At 42.3% G+C, this 14,783-nt stretch overlaps 1 protein-coding gene across 1 annotated transcript in view; it reads right to left on the bottom strand.

The window, feature by feature from the left end:
- The window catches only part of MAST4 (microtubule associated serine/threonine kinase family member 4), a 594,255-nt gene that overhangs the window by 67,372 nt on the left and 512,100 nt on the right, over positions 1 to 14,783 (bottom strand). Inside the window, exons 6-7 of the mRNA XM_040977340.1 lie at positions 6,444 to 6,513; positions 665 to 743 (exon numbers count right to left, since the gene is read on the bottom strand). Of these exons, the coding sequence (XP_040833274.1) occupies positions 665 to 743; positions 6,444 to 6,513 (149 nt within the window). The remainder of the gene's footprint in view (positions 1 to 664; positions 744 to 6,443; positions 6,514 to 14,783) is intronic.

Genomic DNA, 14,783 nt, shown 5'->3' with positions numbered 1-14,783 from the left:
GGTCTCTAATGCCCTGCAGACACAGATATATGCAACGTCACTCATTTATACTAAGAAAGTATCCAAGTTGGCCCCTGGGTAACATGTAGTGTGGGGCAAGACTGCACAATTTCTTCTTTCCCATCTTCACTGCTCCATCGTGTCTCTTTATTTATCTCAATTCTCTTCTAAATTCTTTTAATCTCTCTTGAAAACAAAGTTCTTCACCTAGCACAGAGAAATCTATTTCTCTGTGACAGTTTATTTATTATTCATTGAAGGAAAAAAAAAAACAAAATGAATCTCAATCTCTGCTGTACAAGAAAAAAGACCCAGTCCATCACAGCTTAATAGCCTTTGCAGTCCTACTACCACTGGCATGGAACCAGAGCAATAAAGCCAGATTGTGTTTTTTCTACCCAAACTACACCAAATGGTATTAAAACAGAAGCTTCCAACCTCCTCCAAACTTGGGATCCTGGGACTTACCCAGCTGACACTCTACAGCTGAAAAGCTTGTAGCAAGAGGTTGTCTTTTTGTGTGCTTAGCAGGCCATCATTTGATGCATCACCTATTCCAAGGGGCAGGCATGCAGAATTTATCTTCTCTTTCCTAGCAGGCAGCATTCACAGAGAGCCCTGCCTTCCTGATAGCCCTGTGGGGGTGAGGCAGAGGAGCACTTACAGAGACGGTAGAGCTGGGCGTGTTGGTCCCATAGCCAGAGGAGGGGAGGGAAGCCAGTGACCAGCGACGTCCGTCGGTCCTGTGGGGAAAGCACCAGTGTATCGTTACAGGGGAACGCCAGGCAAATTGAGTATTTTTAGTCAAACAAATGACACAACATAGTCTGTGAGGGTGTGGACATGATGCTCAGCCCAGGACCAGGGTAAACAAACATTATACACCAGGTTGATTTTTATTTAAATGAAATCAATATACCCAAACAAGCAGAAAGTGAATGGGGAGATCCATATTATTGATCTCTCACTAATACACTTTGACAAAATGAATACCAGGGATAATTACAGCGGTCAGACTCAGCAGATTGAAATGAATAAAAACAAAAAGGAGGAGGAAAGCTATTTGGGAGGGATATCCAGGGCGCAGAACTTTTGCGATTCAGGGTCTGAGTTCCAGTGTGCAACAAGGGCCTGTGGACACTTTCCTTTGATGACTTGTCTGCGTATTCTTTTTGAAGGCAACATGGTTGCTCAGCACTCCAAGGGAAGAAAGGATCAGGTGGCCAACGTCTGGCTCAAGCCCTAAGTGGCCAATAACTTCAGCACTAAGAAAGTGACTGACCTCATGCTCAGAATCTCCTAAGAGTTACTGCCTTCCGACACGACCTGGCTATAAAGTGTCACACCCAAAACCCCTCTCCGAGATTCTGACCACACAGCCCAGCTCTCACCAGTAACCGTGGGAGCAGCATGGAGAATTCTGCCCAGAGGTCCCTGCCTGACAATTAGAGGCAGCACTGTCTGGGGCCTCAGAGGAGCAGTCTGCACCTTCTGCTGCTGATGGGATGCGAGCTTTGGACTGGGTCCCTGGCTATGAATCACGGATGTCGCTAGGGCCTCAGATACATGAAAGCTGTAACAGCAGAGACGCTGCAGCTGCCAAAGCAAGGAGATCTCAGGGACTGCAGGGTGTGACCTGATGGGCAATTTCAAGTACAACTATTAACACTGTGAAAACAACTATATGCAAAATTGCCAAGGTGCAAAACGGAAAAAAAGAAATTAGTATTGGAGTCTTCATATGTTCATGGAAGATGGGCATTCTCGTTTAGAGCTTTTTCAGAAACTTTTGGAAGTGCTTTCAGACTGCAAATTTACTACAGGATCATAAAAAGACATCTTGTAATTCACAATTATACAAACCTGCCGAGTGAAAGACAAGAATGGACAAGAGCTGAGACCTGCTCACAGCAAACTGAAGTCAAGGAACTCAACAGCTTGAATTGGAGAAGTCACAATTAGATGATTTTGTGGCACACTGACACGCGAGCCTACACTTGTACTCAAGCGAAAATATAATGATAGGTCACCATATGTTCTACCTCCAATAACTTATAATGGTCCACAAAGACAAAATGAACAAGTTCAAGTGGACATCACACAGAACTACCATGTTAAGATTTCAGTCAAATTTACCTGTCATTTTTGTGACCATGACTGAAGTACAACTGAATCAAATCATCAAAATAAGACTTTACGTAAGGGACTTGGGAAACTAAATTTTATGTCCTGTAAAAACATTTTGAAACAACTGAAAGTATTAAAACTTAAGCAAAAAAGTAATTACAACGAAGTGATTATAAAGATAGCTACCAACTAAATGGGTAAAAAGCAATCCTACTTCATTTGGCTACTTATTAAAGATTTTGAATATCTATGCTTGTACTTTATATTTTACACACTTTCAATCTGGAAAATAAGAGAAACCTTACCATTAAAAAAAAAATTATTCAGTCCATTTAATAGCAATTATCAGAAACTCGTCTGTGGAAAGAGGGAAAGACAATTTTCCCTACCATGATTTTGTTTTGTGATTCGTTAACTCTCCCTTCCCTCAGGTATCAGTGAACATATTTCAGATGAATGAACAATTCCAACAGGAGACATGTTCTTATTACTTCTAAAGCATAAATTACGTTTGCTCAGTCTGGAAAACATACAAACTGGAAAGATGTTTAAACAAGAATGTGTTTTGTACTCTGTAGAGCCACAGACCAGAAATAATTTACGTCTCATAAAGTCCCCTAAGTTGTCCGTGTCTATTTACTCAAATGGAGCAAAAGGACCACTGCCTTTTCATTACCATGACAACCGCACATCAGAAACTACTATATATGCTCCATACAGTGCTTAAAAGAGAACATGCCTTTTTTTCCCCCAAGAAAGCTATCACACAAGTGTAATTTGCATCCCACTAGCAGTGTTGTCTTTCTCTGCAGTAGCCTCCAGCACAATGTTATCTGAAGAGAAGGCTACCTTCTTGCCAGAGCAACAAGGCTTCTCAGAAGAGAGATTTTCAGCATTTAGTGGAAATGTAAGAAGGGACAAACACCTGATAGGAATTTAGACTACAAAAAGGCTAACGCAAGATTTCAAAGCTACTTTTAAAAGTTTAGATTAGTATAGTCTACAACAGCAAGCATTTGCATGTCAACGTGGCTATTAAAATTGCAGGAAGAGGAAAGCAAATTACTTTTCATGTGTGATGGTTAGTTGAGGTAAGAGGCTATACATTCTGGTTGACGTTGGAAAGAGCAGAACTATGTCAGTTTGCAGACAGTGACCAGCTGGAGTCCACCGAGGACTACCTATGAGAATGCCTAAGGGATTGCTCTGCTCACCAGTGCTCAATGCCTACAGCAGAAGGGAGGACTGGACGGATAAACAGGCCTCCCCTTAAGCTCTTCACCCAGGACAATTTCCAAAACACAGCAATATTTTACTTTACTGAGCTAAATTTATAAGATAAAATGTGTGTGGGGGGGGCAGGTCTCCATATGGCTCAGTTTTTTTAAGGACTTTGAGACGCACCCCCCCAAATGCAAAGGACGTGAGAGGTACAAGTGGAAGCCCTCTGTTCTCCTAATGAAAACAACTCTAACATCCAGGAGATACTAAATAAAAAACAAACACCAAGTTGAATTTTCATACATTATACAAGGTCCTATTTGCTTGCATTAGAGTAGCAAGGATGATCACTCATGTCCTAATCTACATTAATGCTTTCTGAAGAGTGTGGAGGCTGTTCCATCTGGAAACCCAGACAAAGTGAACCCCAGGTCTCCTGTGATAATCTCTCGTCACGGTGTGTGGTTTATTTGTCAAAAATTAACATGCCTGGAAGTGTTTTTTATTTTTTATATTTTGAAGCTTAGAAATCAGATTAATCTGTCCTTCAGTCACTCACTTAATTATTGGATTCTATTCATTTTTATATATCTGCAGGACTAAAATACTATGATTTCTGTCGTGTTCAAATGCATGCAATAAATGCAAATTTTTCTTATTAAAGTAATGAAATACATTTGTCCCTGTTTAAGAGATATTTTTAAAATTTTTATTTTGTTAATTTAAAAAGCAGAGTGACAGGGATAGAAAGGCAGAGATCTTCTAGTGGTTTACTCAACAAATGGCCCTAGCAATCAGGCTGGGCCAACTCAGAACAGGAGCCCACAGTTCCATCCAATTCTCCCCAAATGGCCCTACAGGAGAGGCTGGGCCAATTGAGACCAGGAGCCCACAGTTCCTTTTGAACTTCCAACATAGGTGGCAGGGGCCTAAGTACTTGTGCCATTATCTGCTGCCCTCCCAGGTGCATTAGAAGGAAACTGGATCAAAAGTGGAGCAGCTGGGATTTGTACCAATATTAGACTCCTAGGAGGCTACATAACCTGCTGTACCAGATGTGGGACCCTAGAGAGAAGCTATAAAGAAGGTGGTGGTCACTTGTTTATCAAGTTTTATGGGATTGTTTTTCTATCTGCAATAGTAGCACCATCAGAAACTAGTATTCAGTAGGCACAGACTTCACATGACCAACCAATACTCATGTTTTCTGGATGGTACTTAAGATGAGGAACTAAAACAATATATTTTCACATCAAGAAAAAATCAGGGTGAGTTTTAGTAAGCTGTCGGTTAATGTCTTTTTTTTTAAAAGATTTATTTTTTATTATTTTTTATTGGAAAGGCAGATATACAGAGAGGAGAGACAGAGAGGAAGATCTTCCGTCCGATGATTCACTCCCCAAATGAGCACAATGGTCAATGCTATGCCGATCTGAAGCCAGGAGCCTCTTCCGGGTCTCCCACGCAGGTGCAGGATCCCAAAGCCTTGGGCCGTCCTCAACTGCCTTCCCAGGCCACAGGCAGAGAGCTGGATGGAAAGCGGGGTTGCCGGGACCAGAGCTGACGCCCATATGGGATCCCGGACGTGCAAGGCGAGGACCTTAACCACTGCACCATCGCGCCGGGCCCATGGGCTAATGTCTTGATCACTCTCATACTCTCTTGGTACTGAGGTAGAAGGTGCATTTTAATGTATGATGGGACGTGACTAATCCAAGAGAAAATCTCTCTTTTTGACATGAGGGTTACAACATTATAGTATTAACTATTAATTATACATCAGAATTCTGAAAATGCTGCAAACATGCTTTCTTCCAAATTTTGCAGTATAAAATGCAGTATAATTGACAAAAAGTAGTTGTAGGCATTGTAAGCTTTGTTGGTTAGTAACATGTAAGAACAAATACATATTTTAATCCATCTAAGTGTCTTTATCAAGGGCTACGATAGTCCCTTAGGGTACAGCTAGGTCTCTGAGGAGGATTTAGCAAACGCTGAAGCCAATGAGGCCATAAGCCAAATGTGTCCTGAACACTCAAGAGTCCAGGCTGAAGGGATACTTTGTATTCTTCATGTTATCTTCTGGGCAGAGATGGACAAGGCATGGATGTGATGGGGTAAAGGGGCCAGCACGGGTGCAGGTGTCAAGCTATTCCCACAAAGAGGCCACAGAAGAGATGACTGGTGGACAAATCATAGAGCAAGATCGCCGACTCAAAACTGGACATGACCACTCCCTGCTAATGCAGCTGGGAAAGACATGGAGGATGGCCCACATCCTCGGATGACATGGACTTCTGTGGGGGACCCAGGAGAAGCTCCTGGCTGGTGGCTTCAGCCTGGCCCAGCCCTAGTCATTGTAATCATTTGGGAAGTAAGCCAGTGGATGGAAGCTCTCTCTGTCCCCCTCTCAAATTCTCCCTCTCTCTTCTGTAACTCTGCCTTTCAGATAAACAAAATGTCTTTTTTTTTAAAAGCGCCAGATAAAAAGCCTTCTGGGCAACAACACTTCCTCCTGACTCAATGATTCAGACACAAGATATGTGTCTGAGACGTTGACTCTAAACAGGACAGGAAGAGAAGACACGAGGCATTCTGCTGACCACCATGGTGTTGTCAGAAGGTGCTGCCTTGAAGCTCTCAAACACACAGGAACTTCAGGATTCTTAGCTTATGATGCTAAGAAAGTCCTTGTTACACAAAATAATTGCAATAATAAGACAACTGCACCAGGACACAGATGCACCAAGTGTCTATAATCTAAGAACTGATAATTGAACCAGAATCCATCAAGTACCAATCATGGACAACGCATTGCAGTAAGAATGGGCGGGAATGGGGAAAGTGCAACTTCCAGCCCTTAGTGGGCACTGTGCACCAGTGAAAGTTCACAAGGGCACCAAAGGCCAAAACAAGGCCCAGATGATCTGCCCTGACCTGTTCCGCAGGTCCGTTGGAGCACAGTTCAATGGTGGCCTGAGGAGCCTCTGAGCAGCTCATCCACAAAAGGGAATGAGCAGGTGAATGGAAAGAGAGGCTGGAAAACCAGATTCTCCACATCACACATCACTTCTCTACTCACAAGGGGGCCTTACCTCCGTGCAAATGAAAAGTGGGCTGAGGCACTGGGGGAGAAATTTCTTGGGCTATCTTGAGGACTGTTTCCTGCAGAGAGAATGGAGAAAATGTTACAAGTTTGGTTTTGTATCATTATCCACATCCATGGTCATCTTCCCCTTGGTCATGGGTTTCTTTCCATTTTATAAGTTGTTATCTCCTTCAGGAATGGGCTGGCCTGCCCTGGAGTAGGAGTATTGAGGGGAGCAGGGAGCCTGAGTTCCAACACAGTTTCCCAGATGTGCCAGACGTCCATATGTTTAAAAAACAAAAACACCTTGCCTATATTACCACACAGTAGCTCTCTGTATATCTAACATGTAAATATTCCAGACCCATAGAATAATGCATATATTCTAATCTTGGTTGTAACCCTCCCAAGGCAAACACATTCAAAACAAACACAGTTATAGAGACAGGTTTCAAACTGGGGGAGCGTTCTGTTTTGGGGGAACAGCCTTAGCAGTTTAAGGCTAACTGCATAAAGGTCTGAGCTCTCGAAAATTAAATTGTCCAAAAGTGCCTATTGTCAAGGTCCACGTGTCGGAACTAAGAATTCGGCCACCTACACCCAATGAAGACGACCCACATCTGTTTTACTTCAGCACAAGCAGTGGAAGGGCAGAGCCCAAAAAACTCCTTTGTCAACGTTCCCCTCAACAACATCCCTGTTCTATGTAGGGCAGCTGGACTGCAACTCGCCAGGCAGTCCTGGAACACCACAGCGGCAGACGGCCCAGCTGAGCACGTCTCGCCAAGTTCTTCCAAGGTAGAGAGCGGGCAGTGATTGCTCACTGAAAGGAGGGCAGCTCCTCGGGGGCTTGTTACTTTCTCTATTAGCCCACTCAACCTGCTGCTGATCATTGAGAAAGCTTGGCAGGCAGCTGGCGAGGGCAGGACCAGGACACTCCAGACCACCCTGCTGCCCTCGGCACATGGTGTAAGATTGGTGGAATTGTCTGAGGACCACAGAGGGCCCTAGCTGGTTTAAATAAGGAGCTGAGACATGAGAGCTGCCAAGTAACTGGACATTCTTGCAAAATGGAAAATAAATCAGAAGGAGATGCTTCGCTCCTAACAGCCACATTACGAGCTTCCCAGTGGAAGTGATGGCTGCAATTAGGTATGAAGAATTCCAGGCAGCACGGGAAAGCCAGTGTACCTGGCTGGAAAGGTAAACAATTGATGAGCTGTGAGCACCAAGAATAGATGAACCCATTACAGAGGCCAAATTTAGTGTTACCTTGAGGACTTCTGGATGGGCTACATCTCTACAGAAATTTTTCAATTAAGTGAAGGTCGCAAATTTTGCAGTGATGCCTTCAACAGATGCTATTAACTGTATGACAGTACAATCAAAGCCATTTAATAAGCAAGTGCTGAGCAGCCCGTTTCTTGAGGGAGGGAAAATCAGGAGGCCCTTTCTCCCCTGCTGCAGGGAAATTTATCATGCCTTTGCATCTGTTGTTCCAGGAGCCCCTGGAGAAATGGATTCTGCTTTCGCCACCCAGCAGTCCACGATTCATTTTGTCCATTTATCTATGCGGCAAATTAAGTTCTTTCAACTTCGTGCAACAGCCTCATCATTGCCCCCATACTTTTAACTTGGCTTATACATTCCTCTCCGTACTCCACAAAAGAGCTCAGTTATTTCAAGATTTTTGATAATCTTTTGTTGTTGTTGTTTGTTTCCTGATGAGAATTTAAAGCCAGAAATCTTCTTACAGATTTTGGCTGGGATGAATGTATATGTTGCTCACACACCAGAAAAGGTAAACTACAAGTCAATTATCAGAACAAAATACGCGATTATTCAAAGCAAAGGCATTTTGAGAATAATCTCCTCTACCTCAATTCGTTCAAAATGAATGAGACCAATGAAACCTGGAACCAAATTCTTATCCTTTGCTTGCTGTTCAGAAAACACTATCTCTGGAGGTTTAAATGTGATCAATCAGAATAATTAGAGAGTCTATGAAATATTTTCTTAAATCTCAAAGAGAGGAACGAGGGACTAGGTTAAAACCCTTTTCACTTTCAGAGCTTTTAATGCGTCCTCCCCAAGATATCAGGTAACATATTATAACACATGGTGACCTATCACCTTTAGGATGGATGGGCAGAGAAATAGATCCAGAGCTAGGGTAATTTAATCTTGTTCTAAAACAGCAACAACAACACAACCAAAACCAAACCAAAAAAAACCACCAAAGCTGCCACTAATTACTTCTCGTGTTCAAATTTTGCCTTCCAATCCTGGGCTGCCTGTCGGGGTTCACTGATTGTAAAATTTTCTCCTTTTCCTCTCTCTTATGCATATCTTTGATATCAAGAGAGTCACCTGTATTAACAAGCAGAGATCGTTTCAGTTGTTCCTTGTCAGAGCTGAGCTGAAATGCCAATGAAGTTTGAAGTGATGTTGAAGACATCATTTGGAGGCTGGGACTGGGTAAGGCAGTCAGTCGTCCACAGCCCCGGCAATCCCATGTGGGCACCAACTTCTGTACTGGCTACTTCAGTCCCTCTTAAGCTCTCCAGTAATGCGCCTGGAAATGAGGTGGATGATCGCCCGAGTGCTTGGGCCCTTGCCTGGTGTCAGCCTGACCCAGCTCAAGCCACTGTAGCCATTTGGCAAGTGACCTGTCTCTTCCTCTCTTCCTCCTTCTCTGCCTCTTTCTAAAACTTTGCCTTGCAGATATATATACATATATATATATGGGGATTGGGGGAATGACATTATTTGGCACACACAAGTGCCTGGGTTAAGTTCTCTCTGATTCTTCCTTTCTGCTAACACGCGCCCTGGAGGGAATCAGACCATGGCTCTGTCTGTCATTTACATGGGAAACTGTGATAAAGTTCAAGATTTCTGGTTTTGAGCTGGGCCAAGGAGAATGACCCCCTATTTTAAGAAACAAGTGGGCAGAAGTATGGGCTGGGAATAGAGAGGGGGCAATGCAGTGTTCTGCAGATCCCTGTGTCATGTCCTGCAAACAATTCCTCCATCTTCTACAACAGATAGACAAAAGTCTTAGGAGGCTTGGTTCTCATTTCAAATAGAAATGGATTTCTACTTGACCTCAGAAGCCTTCTCACCTCTATTTGCCTACTGGCAGCAATCAAAACATCGCTGATGTAGAAGAAACCTTGCTGTAAAGCATACCTGTGATATTCTGAACCCAATGTGGAAGACTGGCCCACGGTGCATACTCGCCCAGGCTGACAGCCAGAGGAATGGAAGCGCAGTCCTATACATGCCCTTCACTCTTCACAGCACAGTTCTCTGAGTTCACCCACCCATCTGCAAAGCTATACCTGGGAGACTCTCAAAATGAAAACTGGTGCCAGTCAATTCTCTGCCCATATGTGCAGCACTTGCTTATAACTCCAATCTTACTGCTCCAAGGGACTGGCTGGCTGTAGATGGTTGAATGCTAGGATGTTTTATGGACTGCCAGCATCGCTGCTGATATTTCTGACCCCACTGGTAAGCTCAGTAGTGGTCAGACATCAGGTAGGTAATTAACGCCAGTATCCTCAAAGGGCCCTGGCATGGCTGATGCACAGCCATGTATCCAAAACATACTTTACCTAATGGGGTTGTCTGGGATGCCTCATTTCAGAGGTGTTTATTGTTAAAGTGATTTCCAGATTAATTAAATTGTTTGATTGCTTGGTAATTAGGTTGGCAAAGTCTTCTGTCTTTCCACAAGGATGCAAGTTGCAAACCTTTTAAAAAGGCATATGCTATCCCCACTAGAAGATTATGAATGCGCTTTTAATAGGTGTCTGATCTTAAAATGATGGTTTTTGATAACATTATCTATCAAGATGGAGGGGATTCAAAAATTAATGATAACTGTCCTTGAAATTGCTGGTGAATAAGAGAATAAACCCCGGTTTGAATTCTTCTAGTCATCATTTGCTGATCCCTTTAAATGAGTTGTGACTGTGGCACCCCAAGAGTCAGTTCTGTGTGTCACTGCTTTGTCAGAGGTTCCCAGAAAGGCATGAGTACTGCCTAAAACCTTAAGACTGAACTTCACAGCATCAAACAGGAACCCATGGCAAGGTGAATGTCAGCAGATAAAGCAGGATGTGGAATACTGATGCGGGAATCTCAGATCAAGTCAATTCATGAAATAGTTAAAGGCCATGGAGAAGTTTAAGTCTGTCCCACCGGACCCGGTCAAGGTGGTATACACAGAGAGGGTCAGAGATTGACTTTCATGCAGACACCTGTCTCAGAAATTGGCTCCACTCCAGGTGTAATTGCAGACTATTCATTAGGCCTGGACAGCTGTTTAAGATCCAAATGGCTAAGGCACAATCTTGATTGACTGTCGGTGGAATTGTCCCTTGGTTAGCTGTGAAGTAAGCACCGCGGGCCAATGAACACAAGGAAACCTCTGTGCTTTGGTTTTCAAGTGGAAAGAGAAGTACATACTGCCAAGAAAAGCTTTCTTACAATCTCCAGACTCTGACTCTTTGGTTTTTTCCTGTCCCAGCCTCATTCATCTCCTAACAGCCACGACCCATGGCTTGACTGATTTAATCAACAGATATTCATTAGCCCACTATGACAGAGAGAAGAATGACAAGACCAAGATCTTTCTTAGCTATTCTGTGTCCAGGTAGGCAAGAGTAGAAGCAACGAGGTGAAGCAGGAAGCTGCCAGTAAGGACGAGGTCACAGGAGACAGTATGTGGTCTTTGCAGATCTCAGCTCGGTTTTGAGAGTGGAGCCAATGGGATGTGCTATGAAACAGGCTAAGTATATGAAGAGAGGAACAGAGTTGACAAGATCTTGGACAAAGTAAAGGAGTAAATGGTGACATTAACTCAGATGGGGACAATTGAGCAGGACAATTGAGAGAAGAACTTAAATTCTTGTGTAGGCTTTGGTCTCCTAATGCAGGGTGGACATCAAATTATTTTAAATATATGAAAGTATTTGAAGTGAGATGCAGTTACATGTAATAATGTCACATCTACTTGTGTTTCTCAGATATAATATTTATATCATCTACACATTCAAAAACTTAGTTTTCTTAACTGTAGTTTAGGGCAAACGACTTTTTCTCCCTTCACATTATCTAGTTCCTAATGAACTGAATGGTCTTGGTTTGTTTCAGAGACTCAAATGGATCAATTGTGCTAGAAAAGGTATGCAGAGAAGGAACATCATAGACATTAAATACTAAAGCTTGGGTAATGATAATTTCATGGTGTTTCTAGTCACCATGGGTAAAACCGAATGGAATATAACAATATGGATACTATACTCCATTTCTCTCTTGTTCCAATTTATACTTCTAAACGTCATCAGGGATGCATAAAAGTTATATATATACATATATATAGGCACACAAAAACTGTACTGTCAGTTCTCAGTAAACTAGGGACACAGTAGTTTTTCCTAATTCAATGATGACACACTTGCCCATCTGACAGAACTGATAAACCAGTGTGCAAGATACAAAACCTCAAAGTCTGCTGACAGAAGCAGATACACCAGTCAGCAACTTGGGACAACACCAACTGTGGATACTTGCTTATATGAAAAAGATTTTTTTTTTTTTTTGGTTTGGAAGCAAAGCTTCAATGTAACAACATTATTGATTCAAAGTCAACACGCCTCAATGACAACACGGTGGATTCACACAGAATGTTCTCTCACAGCAAACGCTGACAAACGGACATGTGATGTGTACTAAGGAGTGATGGGTAAGGTTACAGGGTGGAAAACAAATAGGGAGCAGAAGAGAGACCCAAGAAGAGGTCAATTCTGTGTCACCCGGCTTTCACAGCTACCCACTGTCTCCATTTCAGGGAGCCGCTGCTCTGGAATTTGTGTACTGTATTTGAAACGTGGTGGCACTGACACGAATCCCTTGGAGATGTGTTATAATGGGTTCCTGAGAATGTTTTAGCTTTTCATTGACCCTACCTTATTACTCTGAATTGGTGTCACATCTCAAGGTGATCCAAGTAAAGACTGGTGAATGTCAAGAGTGATGAAGAAAGTTGATTTTTACTTGTATGTTTCCCTCCCGTCCACAGTAATTCATCTTCTCAGTGATAGCCAAGAGATTACTTTTAGCTTTTGTTTAAAGTTATTGGGTAGCATCTGTCAGGCCAAGGAAGGGGAGGTGAGAACACCGAAGAGAGAGCCCTCAGTTTCATGCAGTTTTGGGAACCTTGATTCATTCTAGCAATGTTTGATATTTCGTCTCTGAATCTGGATCAGATGGAGTTAAAGAATATAATGTAATACATGCATTTTTTTAAAAATCTTATAGGAAGGCATTTCAAATCCTTAACATAATTAGATACAAAATTTTTCCATTTTCGTCTAGAAGGAGGAGGTGGATGTTATCAGGAAATTGATTCTATTTAGTGTGTTTCATTTGTTGAATAATTTCTAGCCAAAGAGGAGTTATTTAAATGAAATTCTGCATCCCCATTTAAGTCTTAAATGTAAATCTAAAGGTATTATCTCCTACAAACTTCTTCCTTCCAGTTCCTAGCTGAACAACTGATACTAAAGTTAAGGTGGCCCATTTTAACAAATGCCAAATGCTTCTTTGGTTTCTGCTATCTATGAATTCCAGCTGAAAGAAGCAAAAACATATTACAAAAAGACTACTTTTCCGCTCCAAAATGGTATATCATTTTTCAGCTTTTACTTTCCCAAATCTGTTCAGACTTAAAAGAATCAAAAGGACCCAGCTCTGCTGCATCATAATAAAACAAAATTCAGTGGCCCAAGAATACTGATATTCAGTTCCCACAAACCACACTGGGAGCCGCGGGACTCCCCCTGGCCTCAGGACTCCCCCACCCCGACTATTTGTCTCATTACCTTCTGTTCCATTTTCTCAGATCAACAAAGTCCACAGCCTGTGCTGCACATGGAATTCCTTAGGAAGCTTTCTCAAACAATATGCTTCTACCCAGGCCCTACCCCAGGCTTTTAATGGAGATGATATGCACAGACAGCTGGGGTCGAGGAACTTGGCCATGGGATGTCTCAGAAAACTGCAAATCCCATGCTGAACTTGCACTTGCTCCTCAGAACACTGAAGCAGGAAGTCCTGGTTTTCTTTTCATTTTCCTGTTCTTCTATACAGTACAACTTCCTTCTTTCTTGTCTCATCCACAGAAGTTTAATGTCCCCTTTCTATCCTTACTTCATTCTGATCCCTTAAGTATTCTCAAAAACAAAGAAACAAAAAACAATAAAACAACTCAAAGACCTGAAATCCCTTTCCTGTCAACCCAAATAGCATCCTACTCTGTCAACAGTATGAAATCCTACCTGCCCGCAGGTGTTCTAAAGTAACGACATTGGTAACTTCCCGTTCCACATCTTTTGCGAACTCTGTTCTGAGTTTCCCTGATTGTGGACCAGACTGAAGTCCACAATTGCTCACTTCCTCTAGCTGTGAATTATTCCAATGTTCCTGGATTAAGATTAAAAGTCCCTTAAAAAAGAAAGCATTCATTAACCAAAATCTTGCTGACACTTTCACTACTTTAATCATTTGTTGGTACCAACCACTTTTCAGCTTAATCAGTACCTAACGGCTGACAAATATAACACAGCTGACTTAAAATCTGTACATTTCATGCTTCATTTCTTCTCCACATACAGCATGCATATTATTTCACTCATGTAATATTACCAGGACAGTTAAAACCAAGGCATGGGATTTTTGTCAGCAGGTGATTATCTAATTTTCTACAGAAAACATGACTTTCCTTTATCTATGAGAGGGACGTAGCCATCCCAGTTCTTCGTTTATGTCTAGAACCTGTGCCTAGTGAACATTTCATTTCTAGTAGACAATCTAGGAGGGCTGACAAGGTTAGTGAGGGGAGCTTGTTTCAAATCATACCCAAGTCTAAGATGCTATGTCCACAAATATCAATCTCTAAAACTCACTACTTCCTGGAGTGACAGTTGTTAAGGACAATGTGGAGAAACATGCTATTTTGCTGTGTATTGAGGCAGGGACATAAAAGTCATGGTTACTTTCTCAAAAAACACAGCAGAGTCCTAACAGTCCCTCTCACTTAAAAACTGGCTCCATAACAGGCACATGTTTTGACATTCTGAAGCATTTAGAAGCATCAATCAACAGTCAAAACACGCTGAACACTTCGCTAAGGACAGAACGTGAAAGGCCAAGGACAGCTGGTGCTCCTGCATGTGATACTGACAGGAACAATGCAGGAAACAGAATATAGACAATTCTAGAGACCGCAATTAAGCTATACCTGTGCACTTGGCAAATAGAAAATTGAAAATGTCTA

The sequence above is a fragment of the Ochotona curzoniae genome, unplaced genomic scaffold (assembly GCF_017591425.1).
Source record: "Ochotona curzoniae isolate NIBS_2020 unplaced genomic scaffold, NIBS_Ocur_1.0 contig_2754, whole genome shotgun sequence".
NCBI lineage: Eukaryota > Metazoa > Chordata > Mammalia > Lagomorpha > Ochotonidae > Ochotona > Ochotona curzoniae.
The sequence above is the reverse complement of the archived record's forward strand: the minus strand, read 5'-3'. Positions and strand labels throughout refer to the sequence as shown.